Consider the following 22758-nt stretch of genomic DNA (forward strand, 5'->3'; position numbering starts at 1 on the left):
AGAAAATGATATTATGGTTGGTTGTCACGGGAAAAGTTCAAAGAATGCAAGAAACAGGAAACAATACCAGAGCCGATGAATGGAAGACAGAAGTTCCTGAACTTAAATATTACTTAAACGTAACTGAAGATGATTCCTGGCTGTCCCTGGAAGGTAGTCCCTGGAAACTCAACTTGCACCAACAGAATTCAGACACTGAAGCTACAGAAAAACATTCTCCTGAACGACCATCTTGAGTGTAGCCACAGAAGACAACAGCAAGAGAATTATGCTCAGAGAGCAGAACCAAGGACTCATGAGGCCACTGCCACACCAGGGAGTCCTGGCCCCGACCAGGGTTTCAACGCACTGCAAACCAGGGACTTGTGTGTGGCATTCACTGCAGTGGCTCTGTTTTACCTACTCTGCAATTCTCTGGCTGGTTGAATATGAATAACTTATCTTCAACTGCAAGCCACCAGACCATGAAGAACTACCACCAGGTCTGACTGGGAACAAGGATCCAGGACTTGGGTTAATACAGTATTAGAAGGAAAACAGGGGTGGTGGAATATTTTTGAAGATGGATGGACCGGAAGATGGATGTGACTAGAAGCTACCTCTCCAAAGAGGTGGACGAAGGTAGACAGTGCTGCCCACCCAACAATCTTTCCTCCCTTTTCCTGGCTGGCAGAAACCTGATTTTTTCCCCAAACCCATCCTTAAGGCCACGTGCTTCAGTCAGGGAAATGGGGACCTGTCTCCACTGCTACCTCTACCCCTCTCCCCAGAAGGTGAAGCATCATTTAAATGAGTCAACACTGGTACGCCCACTTCCCTTGCCAGAGCCTTCTTCAGACAGGGGCTGTGATAAAAGCCTAACCCCCTGAGTATGGCAAGTTTGAGGAGATTTCTTGGAATAGGCTTTACCACCTCATAAAAACAGCCCTGTGGAAAAAGCAGTTTTTCTTCTACTGGGGCTAGCATATCTGCAGGCGTTGGCTGGAACTGTAATAGCCTCTGGTGACCATGGGGAAGATAACCTGGGAAAATGCTGACATACTGAGGATGGCAGGGAACAACCAGACTTTCGGTGATTTACTGAGTCAATCACTTAGTCAACCCTACAGCTGCCCTACTTCAGGACTTCTTGTGATGTGTACTAATAAATAGCTTCTGCTCAATAGGTTGATTTCGGATTGATGAGAAATTACAGCTGAAACAATCCTAATGATACAAACACCAACGTGATTCATATGGCCCTGCCTGTGACAGATTAAACTCGCGTAGGGAAACATACCTGATAGTAACACGAAGATGAACTAACACAAAGGACCAAGATGAATCCATTTGATTAATAAATACAATGACCAAAAATGAGATATTGGCCTTGGTGTTGGTGGGAAATTTAAAAGACTTCTCTATAGAGAACCAAAATATTAACAGATTTCAGCAACACTAGTGAAGAAAATGGCACATAAAAGAGATTTAAGCTGACTCCCCAGTGGCCAGAGAAAGAGCTGGAAGCACAGCAGAATGAACAAACAATCAGAAGGTGAGAAGAAAGTATGATGCAGCTATGGAGCAAACCAATGGACAATTCCAGTTCCTGAAAATGAGACTGGGGGGGGCACACATGCAGGGAAGATGCCCTCTGGACCAATCTCAGTACCAAAAAGCAGATGAAAGACAGACGGGCTGTCAATTACCAGAAAGAAAAACAGTTTAAATCTTCAGAATGGGTATCTTTTAAAGGTTATAATAAAGAAGAAAAGTAGTGACTATAAAAAGACCCCTTGGACTCAGAAGGAAAAACAAGCGAAGCCAGTAAAGCATGAAAAGAATAAGTGCTTCACCATGTAGTGTGTGAGTGGGTTCAGTGGGGTGTCACCTGGGTAAGGGGGGAAAAGGGCTCCAGGTGGAATAACTAATATCCAGGACTGTAGGAATGCAGTTAGAAATGACAGTGACAACTTATCCTAATAGATTTCAAGGACAAGGAAGAAGGTTGGGACTGTGGTTGTTGATTTAAAAATATAATTAAAAAAATATAAAAAAGAGATATAAAAATATAATTCAAAAAAAAAGAAAGTAGAAGGGTGTGTGATAGTCACACTGAGTAAGATAAAGAGGAAGCTTGTTTAAATGGATAACAAAATGAGTCTACTATCTTGGGAAAGTAGAAAAAAGAACAGAAGAGAACGGGAAGGAAATGGAGAAAAAACGGTAACAAATGAGACAAAAGGCACCAACGTGAGTTGTACGTCAATCAGAATTCACATCAACTCTGAGCAAGGAGGAAAAGATCCAAGTATCTTGATCACTCACCTGGATGGCCTTGACTTGGGATTTGGGCCTGCAACATCCACAGTTCTTCTCCTTGCTCCAATTTGAAGATGATATCAGGTTTGGTGTCTTGGTAACCTGTGAATGGAAAATCACAGACAACCTGGGCCAAAACTACCCCAGACCCTGAAGAATAGGGAAGATTTAGTGTGGAGGCAGCATGTCAAAGCTGCCCTATGCCCACAGCAAAGTGGAGACTGTTCCACTACCATATTCTGATGCCAAAGGGAGACTAAGAAAATCTGGCCTTTAAATATAAGTCTAAAATCACAAGTAATTTCTTTGCAAAAGCCACCCAAGTTTCAGCACCCAAGAAGGGGAAGCTTGGAGATCACACGCAGTCCTTTCAGGGAGGGAGCGCCTACCCAGGGACACCAGGTGGCTGTAGTTCTCCAACATCACACTCCTGTACAGGTGCTTCTGAGCTGGGTCCAGCAGCCGCCACTCTTCCCAGGTAAAGTCCACAAACACATCCACAAATGACAATGGTCCCTGAAAGAGCACATTCCCATTGAATCTCAAATCATTTTACTGAGCTCGTGGGAAACAACAAGCTGCCCAGAATGTCCATTGTTCATATTCTACTTTGTGAGAAAAGCTAGAATTTATTGAAAGCATCCCTTCGATGTGTATTAAATCACTCAGCCTTTCACTCAACATATGAGAACAGCTGGTGCCAGATATCCAGTGAGGTGCAGGTGATATAAACTTGAATGAAACACAACTCTGTGCACAAGAAGTGTTCACCACTACATAGGAAAGCAAAGTTAAACATCTGTGAACATATCTGGGAGTCAAAGAAGCTAAGATGAACGAACATACAGAGCACAACAGGGGCACAAAGGAGGAAGCTGGCAAAGCCATTTGAAAGTGTCAGGCTGAATCTATAAAAGGGTAATGCTGGGGCAGCCACTGTGAGAGAAGGCATGTCACAACTTAGGTGGAATAAAAGGGGAACAGCTCTAAGGAGTGGCCAGTTTGTGAGGCACACGATCTGAACGAGAAGATACACAGATGGCAATTACGCATATGACAAGACGTTCAACATCATACCTCATTAAAGAATTACAAATTAACAATAAGACGCCATTACACACAATCAGAATGGCTAATATTAAAAAAACTAGTCATAACAACACCAAATTTCATGAAAGATGTGACTATAAACACCCAAGAAGCTTGACAGACACCAACAAATATGAGCTCAAAGAAACCGACGTCAAGACCTATTATAATCCAATTTTCTACAAAGAATCTTGAAAGCATCAAGAAACAATTGGTCCCACACGAGGATCCTCAGTAAGATTATAAGCAGATTTCTCATCAGCACCTTTGAAGACTTGAAGGCAATGACCTGATATATTCAAAGCGCTAAAACAAACCAAATTGTCAACCAAAAACCCTGTATCTGTCAAAACTGACCTTCAAAAGTAGAGGGGGATATTGAGGCATTCCCAGAAAACAAATGGGAGTTCATTTGTTAGACCTGCCTGACAGAAGTGCTCCAGAGAGCAGGTGAAATAAAAGTAGAAAATAACTCGAAACTGTATGAAGAAATAAAGATCTTAATAAAGGTTGATAAATGAATAACTGCAAGAGGCAGTGTTATTTTAACTTCAGTTTGTAATTCCACAGTTTGTTTCCTACATATTATAAGAAACTAATGCATTTAAAATAATTACTAGTCTGTGCGTGGGGTCATGCAGTGCATAAAGATGTAATTATGTGACATCAATAACCAAAAGGGGTGACGACAGAGCTGTAAAGGGGCAGAGTCTTTGCACGGTAACAAAGTTAAGCTGGTGTAATTTCAAACCAGCTCTGTGCTGACAACTCAGAGCCTGGAGCCTGCTTCAGATTCTGTGTCTTCCTCTCTCTCTCTCTCTCTCTCTCTCTCTCTCTCTCTCTCTCTCTCTCTGTCTCTCTCTCTCTCCACCTCTCCTGCTCACCCTCTGTCTCTGTCTTTCAAAAATAAATAAATGTTAAAAAAAAAAAGTAAAACAAAACAAAACACCTTGCTCTATGACTGCATAAAGCTGACACAACTCACGTGTGCCTCTTCAGAGTGTGCTCGTGACACCCGTGAAACAGAATCAAGAGTTATGAAAGCAAACCACACACACGGACACCTGACAGATGACAAGGGAGGCAGGCATAGGAAAAAGTCAATCACGTCATGGGCCCGGGACAATGGATAACTTTATGAAAAAATAAATCTTGCCTCCCACCCACACCAAACAAAAATTCATTCGAGATGTATTACAAACCTAAATGTGAAAGGTAAAATAATGAAGAAAATGTCTTCATGAGCTTCAGATAGCAAAAAAGTATTTAAATTGGACACAAAAAGCACAAGCAATAAAAAATTATGAATCAGAATAAATTAAAATTAGAAATACCTGTTCATCAAGACAGCATTGACAGAATGAAAGGCAAGCAAAAAAAAAAAAAAAATTGAACAACAGTTAATGCTATTCATACTGAAGTATTTAAAGGAGGCATGATGGTATCTGAACTATATTAAGAAATGTACCCCAAACAACATGGTTTAATGGATGCATAGAGAGATAAAAACACGGATAATGCGATAAAGCAAGTACGGTAAAATGTTAATGGTAACTTTTAGGTGACGGGAACACGGAAGTTCACTAACATCTTTCAACTTTGCCCTCTGCCTGAAAATTTCTGCAACAAAATACTGGAGGTAAAGGAAGCACCCCAGGTAAAATTTGAATATGGATTTGGTATCAAGTTAGTTTTAAACTTTCATGTACGCGGATCACTGGATCTCGTTAAAATGAAGAGGGTTGTGGGGTGTCACATTCTGCATTTCTAACAAGCTTCCAGGATATTAAAAATTCATTTAAACTAAGAAAAAAGAAAATCCAAAAGGCAACAAACTATCAAATATGCATGACAGAAGGTACTCATCCTCTTTAGCCAGGAGGAAATGCAAATTAAACCAATAGATGCCATCATACAATCACCAGAATGACCAAAATCAAAAGAGTTAACAATAGAAATTGTTGGCTGAGAAAGTGAGGCAAACGGATGTTCACGCACTGCTCTCCGTAGCAAGAGCTGGTAAATATAATCAAACAAAGTGCTTACTGCAAAATATAACCAATACAGCAAGACACGTGCACACACCATTAACAAAAATTAAAAATACATACACAGCAATAACAATACATATTTTGTGAATACATATAAGCAAAAGAAATCCACAAAAAACAAAGTAATTTTTAGAGGTGGGGAAGGAGACAGAAATGTAGTTTGGGGAAATCAGACAGTATGTAAATAAAGGTATAGGGACCTTACACAGACCAGTGATGCTAAACAGGGCAAGAACTGAGAAGTGACTAACTTAACTCTTTGACCCAAGGATCCCCATCCCTCTCCCAACCAAAAAAAAAAAAAGAGGAGACAAGTACTATAGAAGAGAAGCGGGAATAAATAAACACACAACTCACCCGAGACTGGGTGGGTTTTGGCTGCTCGTGGGAAATAAACAGCCACTCTAGAACCTGCTCTGTCCTGTGATTCCTATGTCCTTGCCGAGGTGCACCAGGGCCAAGGATGGATTCCTGATCTCGGAACTCTCTGATTCTGTTGCAGGAACTCTCTTGTTCCTGGAGAGGCGGAACCTGCGGATGTAACAGCAAACTCGCTTTAATGGCCAGAATTCCCCTAGGCCCCAACCTTGGTCTTTTTGGCTGGTGAACGCACTCACGTGAGGCTAGGCTGGGTGTTCTGTGCTCTGTATTCAGTGTTGCCGTGGGGCAGACACGAGACAAATGCACATGGGGAGCCCAGCACACTGACAAAAGTCCCCTCCCCTCACTCTGCACAGGCACCCAGGAACCCTGAAGACGCAGCAAGCACCTAAGAGTTGAAAAATGTCAGGCAGCCACTTCAATGAGAACACAATGCTGGACGCTAAAGACTAACAACTCTGTTGTAGGCCGGGTGTATACAAGCAATAGATTTGGAATGAGCCAGTCTGTTTCAGTCAGAATTTCTTCCCTCACTATTTGGATGCTGATGGACAATTTACTTAAACCCTCTCACCAGGTTTCACATTTTGTTGTTATCAAAACATTGGGGTACGATAACATCAGGGTATCAATGCAGGTTTTAACCTTCCCCAAACTCCCAATGAACACAGAAGAGACCAACCATCATAGTGCAAGAAAAAGCCCAAAGACGTCTACACCAAACAAGGGTCTCCTCACAAACGTTAAGGTATATACACAGATGTGACCCAAGAGCAGAGGCGTAGATCCTAGTGGAGTAAGAGTGAGCAATGAAGGAAGATTCTCATAGGCTACACACTGCACATCCCCAAAGTCACCAATGTGTCCCCCAATGGGAGAGCAATCCCAAAGTCACTAAGTGGCCTGACAGCACTGTGACCACCTAAGAAAGTGGGGATTTGAGAAATAATTGGCAGATAGTCTCTTCCAGGCACACATATTTTTGCTCGAGGGAAAAACAATAAAAATAGTGCCCAGATCAACCCACACAGAAAAATATTCAGGCAGTGAAAGGAACAAGAGAGAGACAGAAAGAAACAGGCAAAGAAGGGGAGGGGAGAGGGAAAGGGGAAGGGGAGACAGGGGAGGGGGGAACATGGGGAAGGGAGTCGGGGGTGGAGGGAAGAGAGAAGAGAGGAGAGATCCAGACTAGAAGGAAAGGAGAGAAAAGGGAGAAAGGCTATTAGATAGTAAGAGAAAACGGTTCAGATCTTGTTTCAGAAATTAACCACAAAACACAAGATGTACATGTGACAGAAATGCGTGAAAAGACAGGGCATGCTGAACTTGAGGAAGCACAGGGCTAGAGGCAGAAAAAAGGGCTTCCTGATAAGCCTTAGCACGTAAGTATGTGTTTGCTATACTTCCAAAAGAATCACTGAAAAGATGAAGCAGGAACTGTAAAACTGGTGACCCAGGAGGAAGCAAAGAACAGGCCAGAAGGGATGAAGCAAGTCAGTGTCTACTTTTGAATTAGGTAAATATTTTAGAGAATCAAAAAGAGGGAGGGCAATCCCCAAATTGCAAGTAAGTGTCAACACGCGCATATGTTTATCACTTTTGGAAACAAAACTACAAGAACATAATTTTTCTAGCTGATCTTAACATGTAGTATTTGGCTGTGTATTCTTTGGATAAAATGAACTACGAGGACATACTGAACTTCATTCAGTATCCTTGTTAATAATAACAAATTGTAATTTTAAAACCATTTTATGTACACTGTAAGATATGACAGTTATATTGCTATTATTAAGAACCAAGGTATCTGGATTTAACAGACATTTTCATAACATTCCATCATAAAACAGAATACACATTATTTTCAAATACACACAGAACATTATCCAGAATAGATCACATATTAAGCCACAAAACAAATTTCAACAAAGTCAAAAACATCAAAGTCATACCATGCATGTTTTCTGATGACAACGCTACGAAACTAGAAATCAACCACAAGAAAAACCTGGAAAAAACAAATATACGCAAGTTAAATCACATACTATTAAAATAATGAATGGGTCATCCAAGAAACCAAAGAGAAAATTAAAAAATACACGGAGAAAAATGAAAATGAAAACACAATGGTCCAAAATCTTCGGGATACAGCAAAAGCTGTTCTAAGACAGAAGTTGATAAAAATACAGGTCTACCGCAAGAAGCCAAGAAAAGTCTCAAACAACTGACCTTGTACCCAAAGAACTAGAAAAAGAACAAACAAAACCCAAAACCAGTAGAAGGAAAGAATTATTAGATCAGAAATAAATGAAATAAAACTAAGAACACAAAAGAACAGATCAATGAAACCAGGAACTGGTTCTCTGAAAAGATCAACAAAATCGATAAACCTTTAGCTACACTCTTCAGAAAGGGGTTGGGGGAGAGACAGAGACTCAAATAAACAAATCCAGAACAGAAGACAAATAACAACTAACACCACAGAAATACAAAGGACTATGAGAATATTATGAAAAGGTATATGCCAACAAATTGGACAACCTGGAAGAAACAGATAAATCCCTAGAGACATATAACCTCCCCAAACTGAAAAAAGAAACAAATAGAAAATTTGAACAAGACTGATCACCAGTAATGAAATTGAATCACCAATCAAAAAACTCCCAACAGACAAAAGTCTGGGACCAGATGGCTTCACAGGTTAAGTTCTACTGAACATTTAAAGGAGAGTTAGTAGCTATTCTTCTCAAACTATTCCAAAAAACAGAAGAGGAAGGAAAACCTCCAGATTTATCCTATGAGGCCTGCATTACCCTGATCTCAAAACCAGATAAGTACACTACAAAAAAAGGAGACTATAGGCCACTATCTTTGATGAACATAGATGCAAAAATCGTCAACAAAATAACAGCAAACTGAGTCCAACAATACATTAAAAAAAAAATCATTCACCACAATCAAGGGAGATTAATTCCTGAGTTGCAAGGGTGGTTCAATATTCACAAATCAATCAACATGACAGATCACAACAAGAGAAAGAATAAAAACCATATGATCATTTCATAGATGCAGAAAAAGCATTTCACAAAGTACAACTCATTCATGATAAAAACCCTTAACAAAGTAGGATTAGAGGTAATATACCGCAACATAAAAAAGGCTATATACAAAAACCCCACAGAAACATCATACTCAATGGTGAAAAATTGAAAACTTTCCCCCTAAGATCAGGAACAAGACAAGGATGTCCACTCTCACCACTTTAATTCAGCATAGTACTCCAAGTCCTAGCCACAGCAATCAGACAAGAAAAAGGAACAAAAGGCATACAAATTGGTAAGGAAGAAGTAAAACTCACTATTTGCAGATGACATGATACTATATAGAGGAAACCCCAATGACTCCACAAAAAAACTACTAGAACTGATAAATGAATTCAATAAGGCTGCAGGCTACAAAATCAATGCACAGAAATCCATTGCATCTTTATACACTAATAATGAAGTAGCAGAAAGAGAAATTAAGAGAACAAACCCATTTACAAATGTACCCAAAATAATAAAATACCTGGGAATAAACTTAATGAAGGAGGTAAAAGACCTGTACCCTGTAAACTATAAAACACCGAGGAAAGAAATTGAAGGGGTACTTGGGTGGCCCAGTCAGTTGAACATCCAACTCTTGATTTTGGCTTAGGTCATGATCCCAGGGTAGGGGGATCAAGCCCCCCCATCTCTCTCTCTTTCTCTCTCTTTCTCCCTCTCCCTCTGTGCCTCTCCCCTGCTCATGCTCGCTGTCTCTCGAGAGAAAGAGAGAAAGAGAGAAAGAGAGAAAGAAAGAAAGAAAGAAAGAAAGAAAGAAAGAAAGAAAGAAAGAAAGAAAGAAAAGAAAAGAAAAGAAACTGAAGATGATACAAACAAATGAAAAGATATCCCATGCTCAGAGACTAGAAGAATAAATACTATTAAAATGTCCATATTACCCAAAGTAATCTACAGATTTAATGCAGTCCTTATCAAAATACCAACACCATGTTTCACAGAACTAGAACAAACAACCCTAATATCTGTATGAAACCACAAAATATTCCATATAGCCAAAATAATCATGAAAAGAAAAACACATCTGGAGGTATCATAATTCGAGATTTCAAGTTATACAACAAAGCTGTATTAATCAAAACAGTATGATACTGGCACAAAAATAAACACATAGATCAACAGAAGAAGACAGAAAGCCCAGAGACAAACTCACAATTATGTGATCAATTAATCTTCAACAAAGCAGGAAAGAATATCCAGTAGGAAAAAGACAGTCTCTTCAACAAATGGCGTTGGGAAAATTGGACAGCAACATGCAAAAGAATGAAACTGGACCACTTTCTTACACCATATACAAAAATAAACTCAAAATGGATTAAAGACCTAAATGTGAGACCTGAAACCGTAAAAATCCTAGAAGAGAACACACAGTAATTCCTCTGATGTCAGCCATCGCAACATTTTTCTCAATATGCCTCCTGCAGCAAGGGAAATATAAACAAAAATAAACTATTAAGACTAAATCAAAATAAAAAGCCCCTACATAGTGAAGTAAACAACAAAACTAAAAGACAGCCTATGGAATGGGAGAAGATACTTGAAAATGACATACCTGATAAAGAATTAGTATCCAAAATACATAAAGAACTGATACAACTCAACACCCAAAAAACAAATAACCTAATTACAAAATGGGCAGAAGACATGAACAGACATTTCTCCCAAGAAGAATACAGATGGCCACAGACACAGGAAAAGATGCTCAACATCACTCATTATCCAGGAAATACACATCAAAACTACAATGAGATATCACCTCACATCTGTCAGAATGGCTAAAATCAACAACACAAGAAACAACAAGCGTTCGCAAAGATGTGGACAAAAAGGAACCTTCGTGACTGTTAGTGGGAATGCAAACTTGTTCAGCCACAATGGAAAACAGTATGGAGTTTCCTCAAAAAGTGAAAAATAGAATTACCCTATGATCCAGTAATTGCATTAATGAGTATTTACCCAAAGAATACAAAAAAAACTAATTTGAAAGGATATATGCACCCTTATGCAGCATTATCTACAATAGCCAAATTATGGAAGCAGCCCAAGTGTCCACTGACTGATAATGAATGGTTAAAGAAGTTGTGGTACCTACACACATACACTGGAATATTATTCAGCCATTAAAAAGAATAAGATCTTGGCATTTGCAATGACATGGATGGAGCTACAGTGTATTATGCTAAGTAAAATAAGTCAGACAGAGAGAGACAAATACCGTATGATTTCACTCATAGGATTCAAGAAATAGAACAAAGAAAAAAAAGAGAGAGAAACCAAGAAACAGACTCTTAACTATAGAGAACTGATGGTTACCAGAGGGGGTGGAGGGTGGGGAATGAGTTAACTAGGTGATGGGGATTAAGAGTACACTTGTGATGAGCACTGAGTAATGTACAGAATTGTTTAATCACTACATCGTACACCAAAACTAATATAACACTGTATGTTAACTACAGAATTAAAATTAAAAACTTAATGAAATTAAAAAAAAAAAAAAACAAGATATCTAGCACAAGACAAAAAATGCAACGGTAAGTTTTTTTTTTTCAATATATGAAATTTATTGTCAAATTGGTTTCCATACAACACCCAGTGCTCATCCCAAAAGGTGCCCTCCTCAATACCCATCACCCACCCTCCCCTCCCTCCCACCCCCCCATCAATCCTCAGTTTATCTCAGTTTTTAAGACTCTCTTATGCTTTGGCTCTCTCCCACTCTAACCTCTTTTTTTTTTTTTTTCCTTCCCTTCCCCCATGGGTTTCTGTTAAGTTTCTCAGGATCCACATAAGAGTGAAAACATATGGCATCTGTCTTTCTCTGTATGGCTTATTTCACTTAGCATCACACTCTCCAGTTCCATCCACGTTGCTACAAAGGGCCATATTTCGTTCTTTCTCATTGCCATGTAGTACTCCATTGTGTATACAAACCACAATTTCTTTATCCACTCATCAGTTGATGGACATTTAGGCTCTTTCCATAATTTGGCTATGCAACAGTAAGTTTTTTAAAAGCCCTCATACATTGCTGTTGAGAATGTTTAAAATGGAGCAACCACTTTGTTCCTCAAAATGTTAAACACAGAATTACCGTATTACCCAGCAATTCCATTTCTAGGTATCTGCCCTAGAAAGTTAAAAGCATATGACCATGAAAACACTTGTACGCAAATGTTTGTCATAATAGTCAAAAAGTGGAAACAACCCGAATGTCCATCAATGGATGCATGGATAAACAAAATGTGGCGTATCTATACAAAAGTTATCCTGCCATAAAAAGGAACTAAGTACTGATAAATGCCACCACATGGATGAATTTTTGTAGAAGTGTCTGACAATTGGCTTTCTTGACTATAATGTAAGTGCCTGACAGTAAGTTTTTCGTTGTCAAGGCATCCATTTCAAAGACATTCATCTTGGACAAACACATTGTGGGCTATATAAACAGGCAAAGAAACAGGCCCTCTCAATGAAGTTCCCATTTCCAAAAGTCCTGAGTGACCTACATAACTACTTGCTTGAATAACCCTGCTTTTCCCTTTCTGTGCTTTTTTTGCTTTGTTTTGTTTCAATTTTTCAATGAAATTCTAGTTGGTTAACATATAGTGTAATATGGGTTTCAGAAGTAGAATTTAGTGATTCGTCACTAACATACAACACCCAGTGTTTGTCACAAGAAGTGCCCTCAATACTCATCACCCATTTAACCTATCCCCCGCCCACCCCCACCCCCAGCAACCCTTAGTTTGTTCTCTATAGTTGAGTCTCCTATGGTTTGCCTCCCTCTTTTTTTCCCTTCCCCTATGTTCATCTGTAATGTTTTTCTTTTTCTTTTTTTAGCGAGAGAGAAAGAGAGAGGGTGAGCATGTGAGTAAGGGAGAGAGAGAGAGGGCAGGAGAGAGAGGGAGAGAGAGAGAGAGAGAGAGAGAGAGAGAGAGAGAGAGAGAGAGAGATCTTAAGCAGGCTCCACGCATAGAGCCCCATGCAGTGCTCGATCCCATGACCCTGGGATCATGACCTGAGCCCAAATAAAGAGTCAAACGCTCAACTGACTGAGCCACCCAGGCACCCCCATCTATAATGTTTCTTAAATTCCACATACGAGTGAAATCATACGGTATTTGTTTTTCTCTGACTATTTCTCTTAGCATAATACACTCTAGCTCCATCCACATCATTGCAAATGGCAAGATTTCATTCCTTTTGATTGTTAAGTAATATTCCATTGTGTGTGTGTGTGTGTGTGTATTCTGTCCTCTGAAAACTATAGAATGCTTATGAAAGAAATTGAAGATGACACAAAGAAATGGAAAAACATTCCATGCTTGTGGATTAGAACAAATATTGTAAAATATCTATTACCCAAAGCAATCTACACATTTAACACAATCCCTATCAAAATGCCACCAGGATTTTTCACAGAGCTAGAACAAACAATCCCAAAATTTGTATGGAACCAGAAAAGACCCCAAATTTCCAAAGCAATCCTGAAAAAGAAAAACAAAGCTATAGGCATCACAATTCCAGACTTCAAGCTGCATTACAAAGCTGTGAGCATCAAGACACTATGGTACTGGCACAAGAACAGACACTCAAATCAACTGAACAGAATAGAAAACCCAGAAATGGAACCACAAATGTATGGCCAACAAAGCAACAAAAAGCAAGCAAAGAAAGAAAGAATATCCAATGGGAAAAAGACAGTCTCTTCAGCAAATGGCATTGGGAAAACCGGACAGCAACATGCAGAAGAATGAACCTGGACCACTTTCTTACATCAGACACAAAAATAAATTCAAAATGCATGAGAGACCTAAATGTGACAGGAAACCATCAAACATCTAGATGAGAACATAGGCAGCAAACTCTTTGATATCATCCATGGCAACTTCTTACTAGATCTGTCTCCGGAGGCAAGGAAAACAAAAGCAAAAATGAACTATTGGGACATCATCAAGATAAAAAACTTCTGCACAATGAAGGAAACAATCGGCAAAACTAAAAGGCAACCTAGGGAATGGGAGAAGATATTTGCAAATGACATGTCTGATAAAGGGTTAATATCCAAAATCTATAAAGAATTTATCAAACTTGACACCTAAAAAATAAATAATCCAGGTAAGAAATGGGTGCCTCGGTGGCTCAGTCAGTTAAGTGCCTGACTTCAGCTCAGGTCATGATCTCACAGTTCGTGAGTTTGGGCCCTACATTGTGTTGACAGCTCAGAGCCTGGAGTCTGCTTTGAATTCTGTGCCTCCCTTTCTCTCTGCCCTCCTCACGTGCCCACTCACGCTCACGCTCACTGGCTCTCTCTCTCTCTCAAAAATAAACATTAACAAATGTTTTTTAAAGAAATGGGCAGAAGACATGAACAGACAATTTTCCACAGAGGACATCCATACGGCCAACGGACACAGGAAAAAATGCTCCACATCACTCATCATCGGGGAAATACAAATCCAAACCACAATGAGATACCACCTCACACCTGTCAGAATGGCTAAAATGAGTAATTCGGAGGGGGCCTGGGTTGCTCAGTCGGTTAAGCATCCAACTCTTAATCTCAGCTCAGGTCATGATCTCAGAGTTCAGGAGTTCAAGCCCTGAGTCGGGCTCTGCACTGACAGCACAAAGCCTGCTTGTGATTCTCTCTCCCTCTCTCTCTGCCCCTCCCCGCTTGTGCTTGCTCTCTCTCAAAATAAATAAGTAAACATTAAAAACACACACAGGAAACAACAGACTTTGGTAAGGGTGTAGAAAAAGGGGAGCCCTCTTGCTCCCCTTTGGTGGGAATGCAAACTGGTGTAGCCACTCTGGAAAATAGTGTGGAGGTTCCTCAAAAACTTAAAAATAGAACCACCCTACAACCCAGCAATTGCACTACTAGGTTATTTGCACAAAGGATACAAAATACTGATTTGAAGGAGTACATGCACCTTTTCTGTGCTTTAATTCCCACCTTTATATTTCATTTTTTAAAATACATTTATTTTTCAGAGAAAGAGAGCACAAACAGGGAAGGGACAGAGAAAGAGGGAGACACAGAATACAAAGCAGGCTCCAGGCTCCGAGCTGTCAGCACAGAGCCCGACACAGGGCCCAAACTCACAAACCATGAGATCATGACCTGAACTGAAGTTGGACAGTCAACCAACTGAGCCACCCAGGTGCCCCTTCGCCCTTGTATTTTAAATTCACCAATAAAGAGTGAACCTGCAAAACACAGGCACTCCACCTTCAGCCCCCAAAAAGCAGAATCCCAGGCCTGAGCTCAAGCTTTCCCTTCCCCATGCCCTTGCTGTGTGGCATACCATATACCCTCCAGGACTTGTGAGTTATAAACCTTGTTTTTTCAAAGTTCCCTGCTGGCTGTTGCTGAGATGCATCTTGCAATCATAGAACTTCAAATGCTGGTCTATCCACAACTCTGATTCCAGTCAGGAAATGTCTGAAGGCTCACCACAGGGGCCCCGGTGAGGGCCACAGGCACTGTTAATCACTACATCACTACCGATGGGCTGGAACCAACACAAAGTAACCTTGAAAAGGTGCTGAAAGAAAGAAGCCAGAAATAAAAGGCCACATATGGTAGAACTATATGAAATGTCCAGAATTGGTAAATTCATAAAAATACAAAGTAGATTCATGGTTGCCAGGGAAAAGGGGAAAGAGGGAATGGAGAGTGGCTGCAGATGGGGGGACAGAGTTTCTTTTTAGAGTGATGATAATGTTCTGGAATTAGATACTGGTGATATTTGTAGAACTACAAATACTAAAAATGACTGCATGGGACACTTTGAGTGAATTTTATGGTCTATAAATCATGCCACAATAAAACTTGTATAAAAAGAAGAGTATTTAACTTCAATGGTTTTTATTAAATTGATGGCTTTGCAAAAATCATCTCATCCAGGTTTAAATTCACGTTGTTTCAGACACTCATTGTGCTGCACTGAAGCCAGGGCACTCTCACCAACCCCCAGGCAACCGCTGCCCTGCTTTCTCTGGGCATTTCATATAAATGGGGTCAGGCTATATATTGTGCATGGCGTGTTTCACTTAGTATCATGCCTTTGAGGTTTATTCTTGTTAGGCATGTACCAATAGTTTGTCCCCTTTATTGTTGAACAGTATTCCACTTTGTCGATATATCCATCAGCTAACATTTAGATTACAGTTTGGGCTACTAAGAATAATCCTGCCATGAACATTCACATACGAGTCTTTGCATAATTTTTCCTTTATCTTGGATAAATTCCTAGAAAATGAACTGATGCGCTATATGGTAAGTTTATTTTTAACTTTTTATTTCAAGTAGAATCCACACCCAACGTGGGGCTTGAACTCATGACCCAGAGATCAAGAGTCAGATGCTCTACTGACCGAGGCAGCTAGGAGCCCCTATATTTAACTTTTTAAAGAAATTGCCAAAATCCTTTCAAAGTGACTGTACCACTTTATATTCCCACCAGCAGTCTGTAAAGGTTCTAATTTCTCTAACTTTCATTGTCTGCCTTTCTGCCTACAGCCATTCTAGTAGGTATAGAGTGATCCCTCATCACGATGAAACTTCTATTTCCCTAATGACTAATGATGGTAAGCATCTTTTCATGTCCTTATTTGCCATCTATGCATCTTCTGTGGTGAAATGTCTGCTCAAATCCTTTGCCCATTTTTAAACTGGACTGTCTTCATACTGAGTTTATATATTCTGAGTTTACATATTCTGAATACATTCCTGTACTGGACATATGATTTGCAGATATTATCCCAGAGTCTGTGACTTGTCTTTTCATTTGCTGAAAGAAGGGACTTTGAAGTGCAAAAGCTTTTTATTTTGATGTAGCAGTCCAATATATAACTTCAAAGCACAATCTATATAATAGTTTTCTCTTTTTTTGTAGACTGTGGTAATGGAGGTATAGCTAAGACCTATGGCCTAACCCAAGGTCATAAATATTTTCCTATGTGTTTTCTTCCAGAAGTGGTACAGCATTAGCTCTTACAGGTAAGCCTATTTTCCATTTTGAATTCATTTTTTGGTACTGTGTAAGGTTAAGAGTCAAAGTTCATCTTTTTAAAAAAATTTTAATTGTGGTAAAACACACATAACATAAAACTTATCTTAACCATTTCTAATGTACAGTTCCGTGGAAGTAAGTACATTCACAGTGTTACATAATCATTACCACCTTCCTCTCCAGAACCCTTCTCATCTGTAAAACTGAAACTGTATCCTCTGAACATAACTCCCCCCTCTCCCCTCCTCCAGCCCCTGACGACCATCACTCTACATTCTGTTCGATTTTGACAACTCTGGGAACCTCACATTAAGTAGAATCATGTAATATTTGTCCCTCCATGACTGGCTTATTGCACTAAACACAGTATCCTCAAGGCTCATCCATGTTGCAGCAGGTGTCAGAATTTCCTTTCTTTTTAAGGCTGAATCATGTTCCATGTGCATCTGTATCAGCCCGTGCGTACACACACACACAATTTGGCTTATCCATTTCTCTTTCAGTGAACACTTGAGTTACTTCCACCAAAGAGAGAGTAATTAGCAATTTTTAAAAAGGGAAAACTCTAATTTAAATTGGAAATACCAATACGAACCATGCTTTTTTTCCTTTCTAAAGATTCCTAAGTCTGCCTAGTGAAACAGCCTAGAAGCAATGACACCCAGGATCAGTTGTGGTCGCGGAGCATATTAACCTACCAAAAGGTATCAGGTTCCCAGGCAGAAAGGTTGATTCCAGATCTGGGACAGGAAATAATCAGATGAGCCTAGAATGTCTTGTTGGGCCCAAAAGTGAGGAAACCAGACTAACAGACTAACAGAGTCATTTCAAAAGAGCTCAGGACCAAGCTGAGAGGCTTCCTCTGGCCAAAGCTGGGGCAATGTAACCCTCTAAAAGAATAAGGACTGCAACTGATTGAAACTAATTGAATATATTAAGATTTATGAATTTCTTAATCATACTCAAATTAACAATAAGAAAACCAAACAAAAAACTCCTTGTAGTCAGCAATGCAGGTAACCATGATACAACTCCTGAGGGAACCCTGGGAAAGAATTAAGCATGTACCTGGCCATTCCTTACAAATTCAGGACAAGAGTGAAGCAGCTGTCCTTGACAGTGCTCAAAAGCAGATGGGGGAGGCGGGGGGGGGGGGGGGGGTGCCGGGTACTCTGGTGGCTCAGTCAGTTAAGCATCCAAATCTTGATAGCGGCTCAGGTCATGACTTCATAGTGTGAGATTGTGGGATCAAGCCTTGCATCAGGCTCCCATGCTGAGCCTGGAGGCTGCCTGGAATTCTCTCTGTCCAGCTCTCCCTTTCCCTTCCCTGCTCGTATGCACTCTCTCTTTCTCTCTCAAAATAAACTTAAAAAAAAAAAAAAAAAAGCAGATGGGGAAAAAAGCAAAACTATATGCACATCTGGAGTAAGGTACCTTCATCCTGTACCTTAACCTTTTCCTTAAAAGAATTTTTCAAGCACAGTGACCAGCACACAAAATAATGAAACTTTCAGAAAACAAGATGACAGAAACAAAACTAACAAAAGTCAACAAACAACAGAAAGAAACAATCAAAGCCAATGGACACTGGAATCAATGGACACTGACTGTAAAGCAAACATCGTATTATATTCAAGGAGACAAAGGCAAACTTTCCAATTTGGCCAGGAATCAGATGATGATTTAGCAAGCATATCTGAAAAAGAAAAAGAGTTACTAGAAATGGAAAAAGTATATTAACCAAAATGTGTTTAAATTTTTTTTGCTTATTTATTTTTGAGAGATGGAGAGTGAGACAGAGTGAGAGTCGAGGGAGGGGCAGAGAGAGAGGGAGACACAGAATCCAAAGTGGGCTTCAGGTTGTCAGCACAGAGCCCAACATGGGGTTCAAACCCACGAACTGCAAGATCATGACCTGAGCCAAAGTCAGACGCTGAACCGCCTGAGCCACCCAGGAGCTCTGACCAAAATATGTTTAATAGCAGGTCAGAATGAATTAGTCAAGTGAAAGACAAGTTAGAAGAAATCATCCAGAAAGTAGCCATTAAGTGTTTTCTTTAATTTTAAAGCAATAAATTGTATGCATAACTTCCAAACCTCTATGGAGAGGGAAAAGAATAAAGGCAAGACAGAAGAAGAAAAAACAAAAAGTTAGAAAACCCAGATCAAGTACAGCGAATAGAAAGCAAGTAAAAGGGTAGATTTAAACCCAAACATGTCAGTAATCACATGAATCATAAAGTGTTCCAGTTAAAATAAAAAGATCGACAGATTAAAAACAAGCAGTGAATTTTAAAAAGGCGCATCTAAAATATAAAGATACAAAAGATAAAGCAAACAACCAAAAGGTGCTCCGACAGCTATATGGACATAAAACAGACTTTAAGGCAAAAAAGAATTCCCGGAAATAAAGGTGATTCCACAATCGTTACAGGCTCAACACATCAGGAAAATGTACTTTGGAGCTGTCTGGAGAGGACGAGGAGCCTGCTCACGGCCAGCTAAGGAGGGGTGGTTGAATTCAAACCAGCCACCAACTTAAATCGTTTCTCCCCTCCAAGCTCCTAACAGCTAAGGACACAGCAACTGGGGTCTTCCTCCGCCTGAGCTCCAGGACTGTCCCTGCCACTCCCCTTTTCCCTACTGCTGCCAACACCTGCACGCACAGGCAGCCTTCTCTGAAACTGTACCGTCCCCTCCTTTCACATAGCCAATTCTACAGATCCTCTGAGAGCACACGCTGTCAAACATCACTCCCTGGGCCTCCTTCTGCCTCAGCTCCAATCCCATGGCTGCCCGCACTGCACTCTATTCCCTCTCTGAACTTCCTGGAAGACGTGCGATCTCTGGGGCCAGGGCTGTCTCTGACCTGTGTATCCTCATGCCAAATCAGTACCTGGAATATAAACAGGTGTTTAGTAAGGGTTGTCAGTAAGGGTAGTTAGTGAATGAACACTGCCACGTTTTAACCTTTAATTCCCCAAAAGGATCAGTTTGGGGAAAGCTAAGCACATACGGTTCAGTATACACAGGGGCACCAGCCAACCTTTCTCAGAAAGGCCTTTCTGGCAGAATTCCCTTCCCTCCCCCATGCTCCAGCTCACATTAGTTTTGAATCCCCAACTCGCTGCACTACAAACTACGAATATCAGCCTGTCTTGCCAGTGATGGTGGCCGACAAGGGTCCGCGGGAGCAGAGGTCCTGGAGAACCACGGAGACAAAGTTCACTGGTATAAATAAGTCAACTCCTATTGGAGATAAAGAAATAGAAAACCCTTCCAAGCCCCTAGGAATGGAGACTCAATGGATTCGAATTTGTAATAACATATTTAAACGGGCGGGGGAGAGCCAGTGGAAGAAAGGAGCCAAACAAAAGTGAGTGAAAAAACAAAACCTGCCAGTAAGTGCTCAGCATCCTCAGAGGAAAGAAACAGGGATCTAGAGGCTCACAAGGCCTCAGTGAAATGTTACTTCCGATGCTCACCTCCTTTTGCTCTGAATTCATACTCATCAAATAGTCTTCTAGTTACTAAGTATCACCTTGATACCCATAAGACGCCCAGAATATGGGCCCAGGATATATGCCAGGGGAAGGGTCTCTTGCATATTACACACTTTCAGCTTTTAACCCATCCCTGAGTGAGGCCATCTATGTTTAGAAAGAAACCCAGTTTGGGTGTTGTATGGAAACCAATTTGACAATAAATTTAATATATTTAAATAAAAAAAAAAGAGAGAGAGAGAGGGAGGGAGACACAGAATCTGAAGCAGGTTCCAGGATCCTAGCTATCAGCACAGAGCCTGATGCAGGACTCGAACTCATGAGCCTTGAGATCACTACCTGATCCTCACAAGCCATGAGGTCATGACCTGAGCTGAAGTCAGAAGCTTGACCAACTGAGCCACCCAGGCACCCCTGTGATAAATATTTTAAGTAAAATACTAAACCAGAACAAACAAAATGCCTCTAAGATCCAGACTGTAGCAAGATCAAAAGATAGATCTTTTGAAGGTATACTTTCTAGAGTTCTGAGCAGAGCAATCTTACGTTAAATTGAGTCTGTTACTTTGAAAACTAGCCCATTTAAAATTCTATATATATTTTGTCTATATGATATGCAGTCTGACACTCTTTTATTTTGAAAAGATATATGAATTGAGGTAGAAGATGATTTTAAGGTACTTCCTGAGGATTCCCTTTAATAGAAAAACAGGTGTAGCTGTAGTAAAGGAATGAAAAATGCGACACAGTAACTTCTGCTTCAATCCTGTAAGAAATCAGCTGTCTCAATGATACCAGTTCATCTGCACCGTGTTTCATATGCAGGCACTATCTCTAGGCAGGTGCCAGGCAGTGGGGGTGCAGGGAAACACAGTCACAGGCACCCGGCATGCTATGTTTACTGGCAGAAAACAGTGCAGGGTCCGCAATGTGGCTCTACTGTAAAGGAAGTACCAAAAATTGTCTAATTTGGACACGCACAATTATCTACTCAAAATAAGTAAAATAATTAAAAGAAGTGTTCTTCTCAAAAAAAAAGGAAAGAAAGCAACCCAGTTTCTCTCAATCATTCCCCAGAGACTGGGCCACTCCCACCCACTCTGCCCAGGGCACAGCCACATACTTCACTGGTCCCACTTTTGCCATCTTCGGGGTCCGAGGAGCTGAGAAGTAACGCTTCATAGGTAAATACTAACTCCCGTTAGGGCTCAGAATGCTGGAATCTGTGTCCTGAGAAATTCCCAGCCTACATCCTGAAGCAGTAGAGGACACTGGCCAAGGAAACGGGGATAAAGCCACCAACCTGAGTTCAAATCGTGAGTCGACACTGATCAAGGGTATAACTTGGCTCCTGACTAAAGGCATTAAATCGTAGCTACACAAGACCTAGCACCACGTCTCACACATAGTAAACACTGATTGCCAAATTCGGTCGGAATGGCAAAAAAGACAGGACTGCTTAAAGAAAATAAGTCATTCTGAAAAAACATCAATGGGCTAAATGAAAGCGTCAGGTGGTTCTCAGGAAAGAGGGCTCTACTTTCAAATGGCCTCTAGTCTGTCCCGTTTCTCCATCTCTACCCTCCGAGAAAAAACCTCCGCCACCTCTCGTCTGCCGTGACCTAACTGGCCACCCCTTTCCTACCACTGTGTCTACTCCTGCCCATCTGCAACCGTTCTTTACTCAGCAGCAAGAAGGGTCTTTGAAAAACCTACCTATGTCACGTGGACCCCTTTCGCAACACAATAGTTTACCAGCCTGATCTGGACTCTGCCCAGCTCTGTGTCTGCTCCCTTCCCTTCCCCCACATCCCCAGTCACACAGGCCTTCCTTCCAGGTTGCAAGAGCACAAGACTTCTCCGCCCTCATGACCATCCTCCTGCCACAGCTGACCTGCTCCGGGAACTCAGACCTTGACGTAACGTCGCCTCCTTAGCAGGGCCTTCTCCAGTCACCCAATCTTTGACATTACCAGTTTTAATTCTACGTATAACTCAACTCTGACATTTTCTCTTTACTTGAGTAGTTTCTTCACCGTTTACTTTGTCATCTGCCTCCCTCCACCAGAACGCAAATTCCCCAAGAGCATGGATTCTGTCAGTCTCGTTCAACAGCACATGGCTGGGACCTTGCAGGGGGCCTGGAACATAGTGGGTGCTCAGCAAATACCCAGAGAATGCAAAAATGAGCAAACATTTCAAAAACCGAAGTGTATGGTTTCTATCTATTAGGATGCTCTTTATCTTGAAAGGGTGAATACTGTCACGTTAAGAACTCAGAGCTGGGAGCCTGATTTGCGTGTGTAAAGTG

General features: G+C 40.7%; 1 protein-coding gene across 5 annotated transcripts in view; it reads right to left on the reverse strand.

The window, feature by feature from the left end:
• ZNF268 (zinc finger protein 268) overlaps positions 1-22758 on the reverse strand; it is a 34620-nt gene that overhangs the window by 8932 nt on the left and 2930 nt on the right. For 3 of the 5 annotated variants that reach the window (XR_008291958.1, XM_027052064.2, XM_053206782.1), the window contains 3 exons: positions 5799-5972; positions 2691-2817; positions 2308-2403 (listed from right to left, as the gene is read on the reverse strand). Coding sequence is in view for 4 of the 5 variants with exons in the window: in XM_027052064.2 (XP_026907865.1) it covers positions 2308-2403; positions 2691-2817; positions 5799-5972 (397 nt within the window). In the remaining variant the exon portion in view is untranslated. Of the gene's footprint in view, positions 1-2307; positions 2404-2690; positions 2818-5798; positions 5973-6504; positions 6611-7774; positions 7831-22758 lie in introns of all 5 variants that reach the window. The other 2 variants (XM_053206783.1, XM_027052065.2) reach the window with 2 other exon arrangements.

Source organism: Acinonyx jubatus, chromosome D3 (genome assembly GCF_027475565.1).
Source record: "Acinonyx jubatus isolate Ajub_Pintada_27869175 chromosome D3, VMU_Ajub_asm_v1.0, whole genome shotgun sequence".
Classification (NCBI taxonomy): Eukaryota; Metazoa; Chordata; class Mammalia; order Carnivora; family Felidae; genus Acinonyx; species Acinonyx jubatus.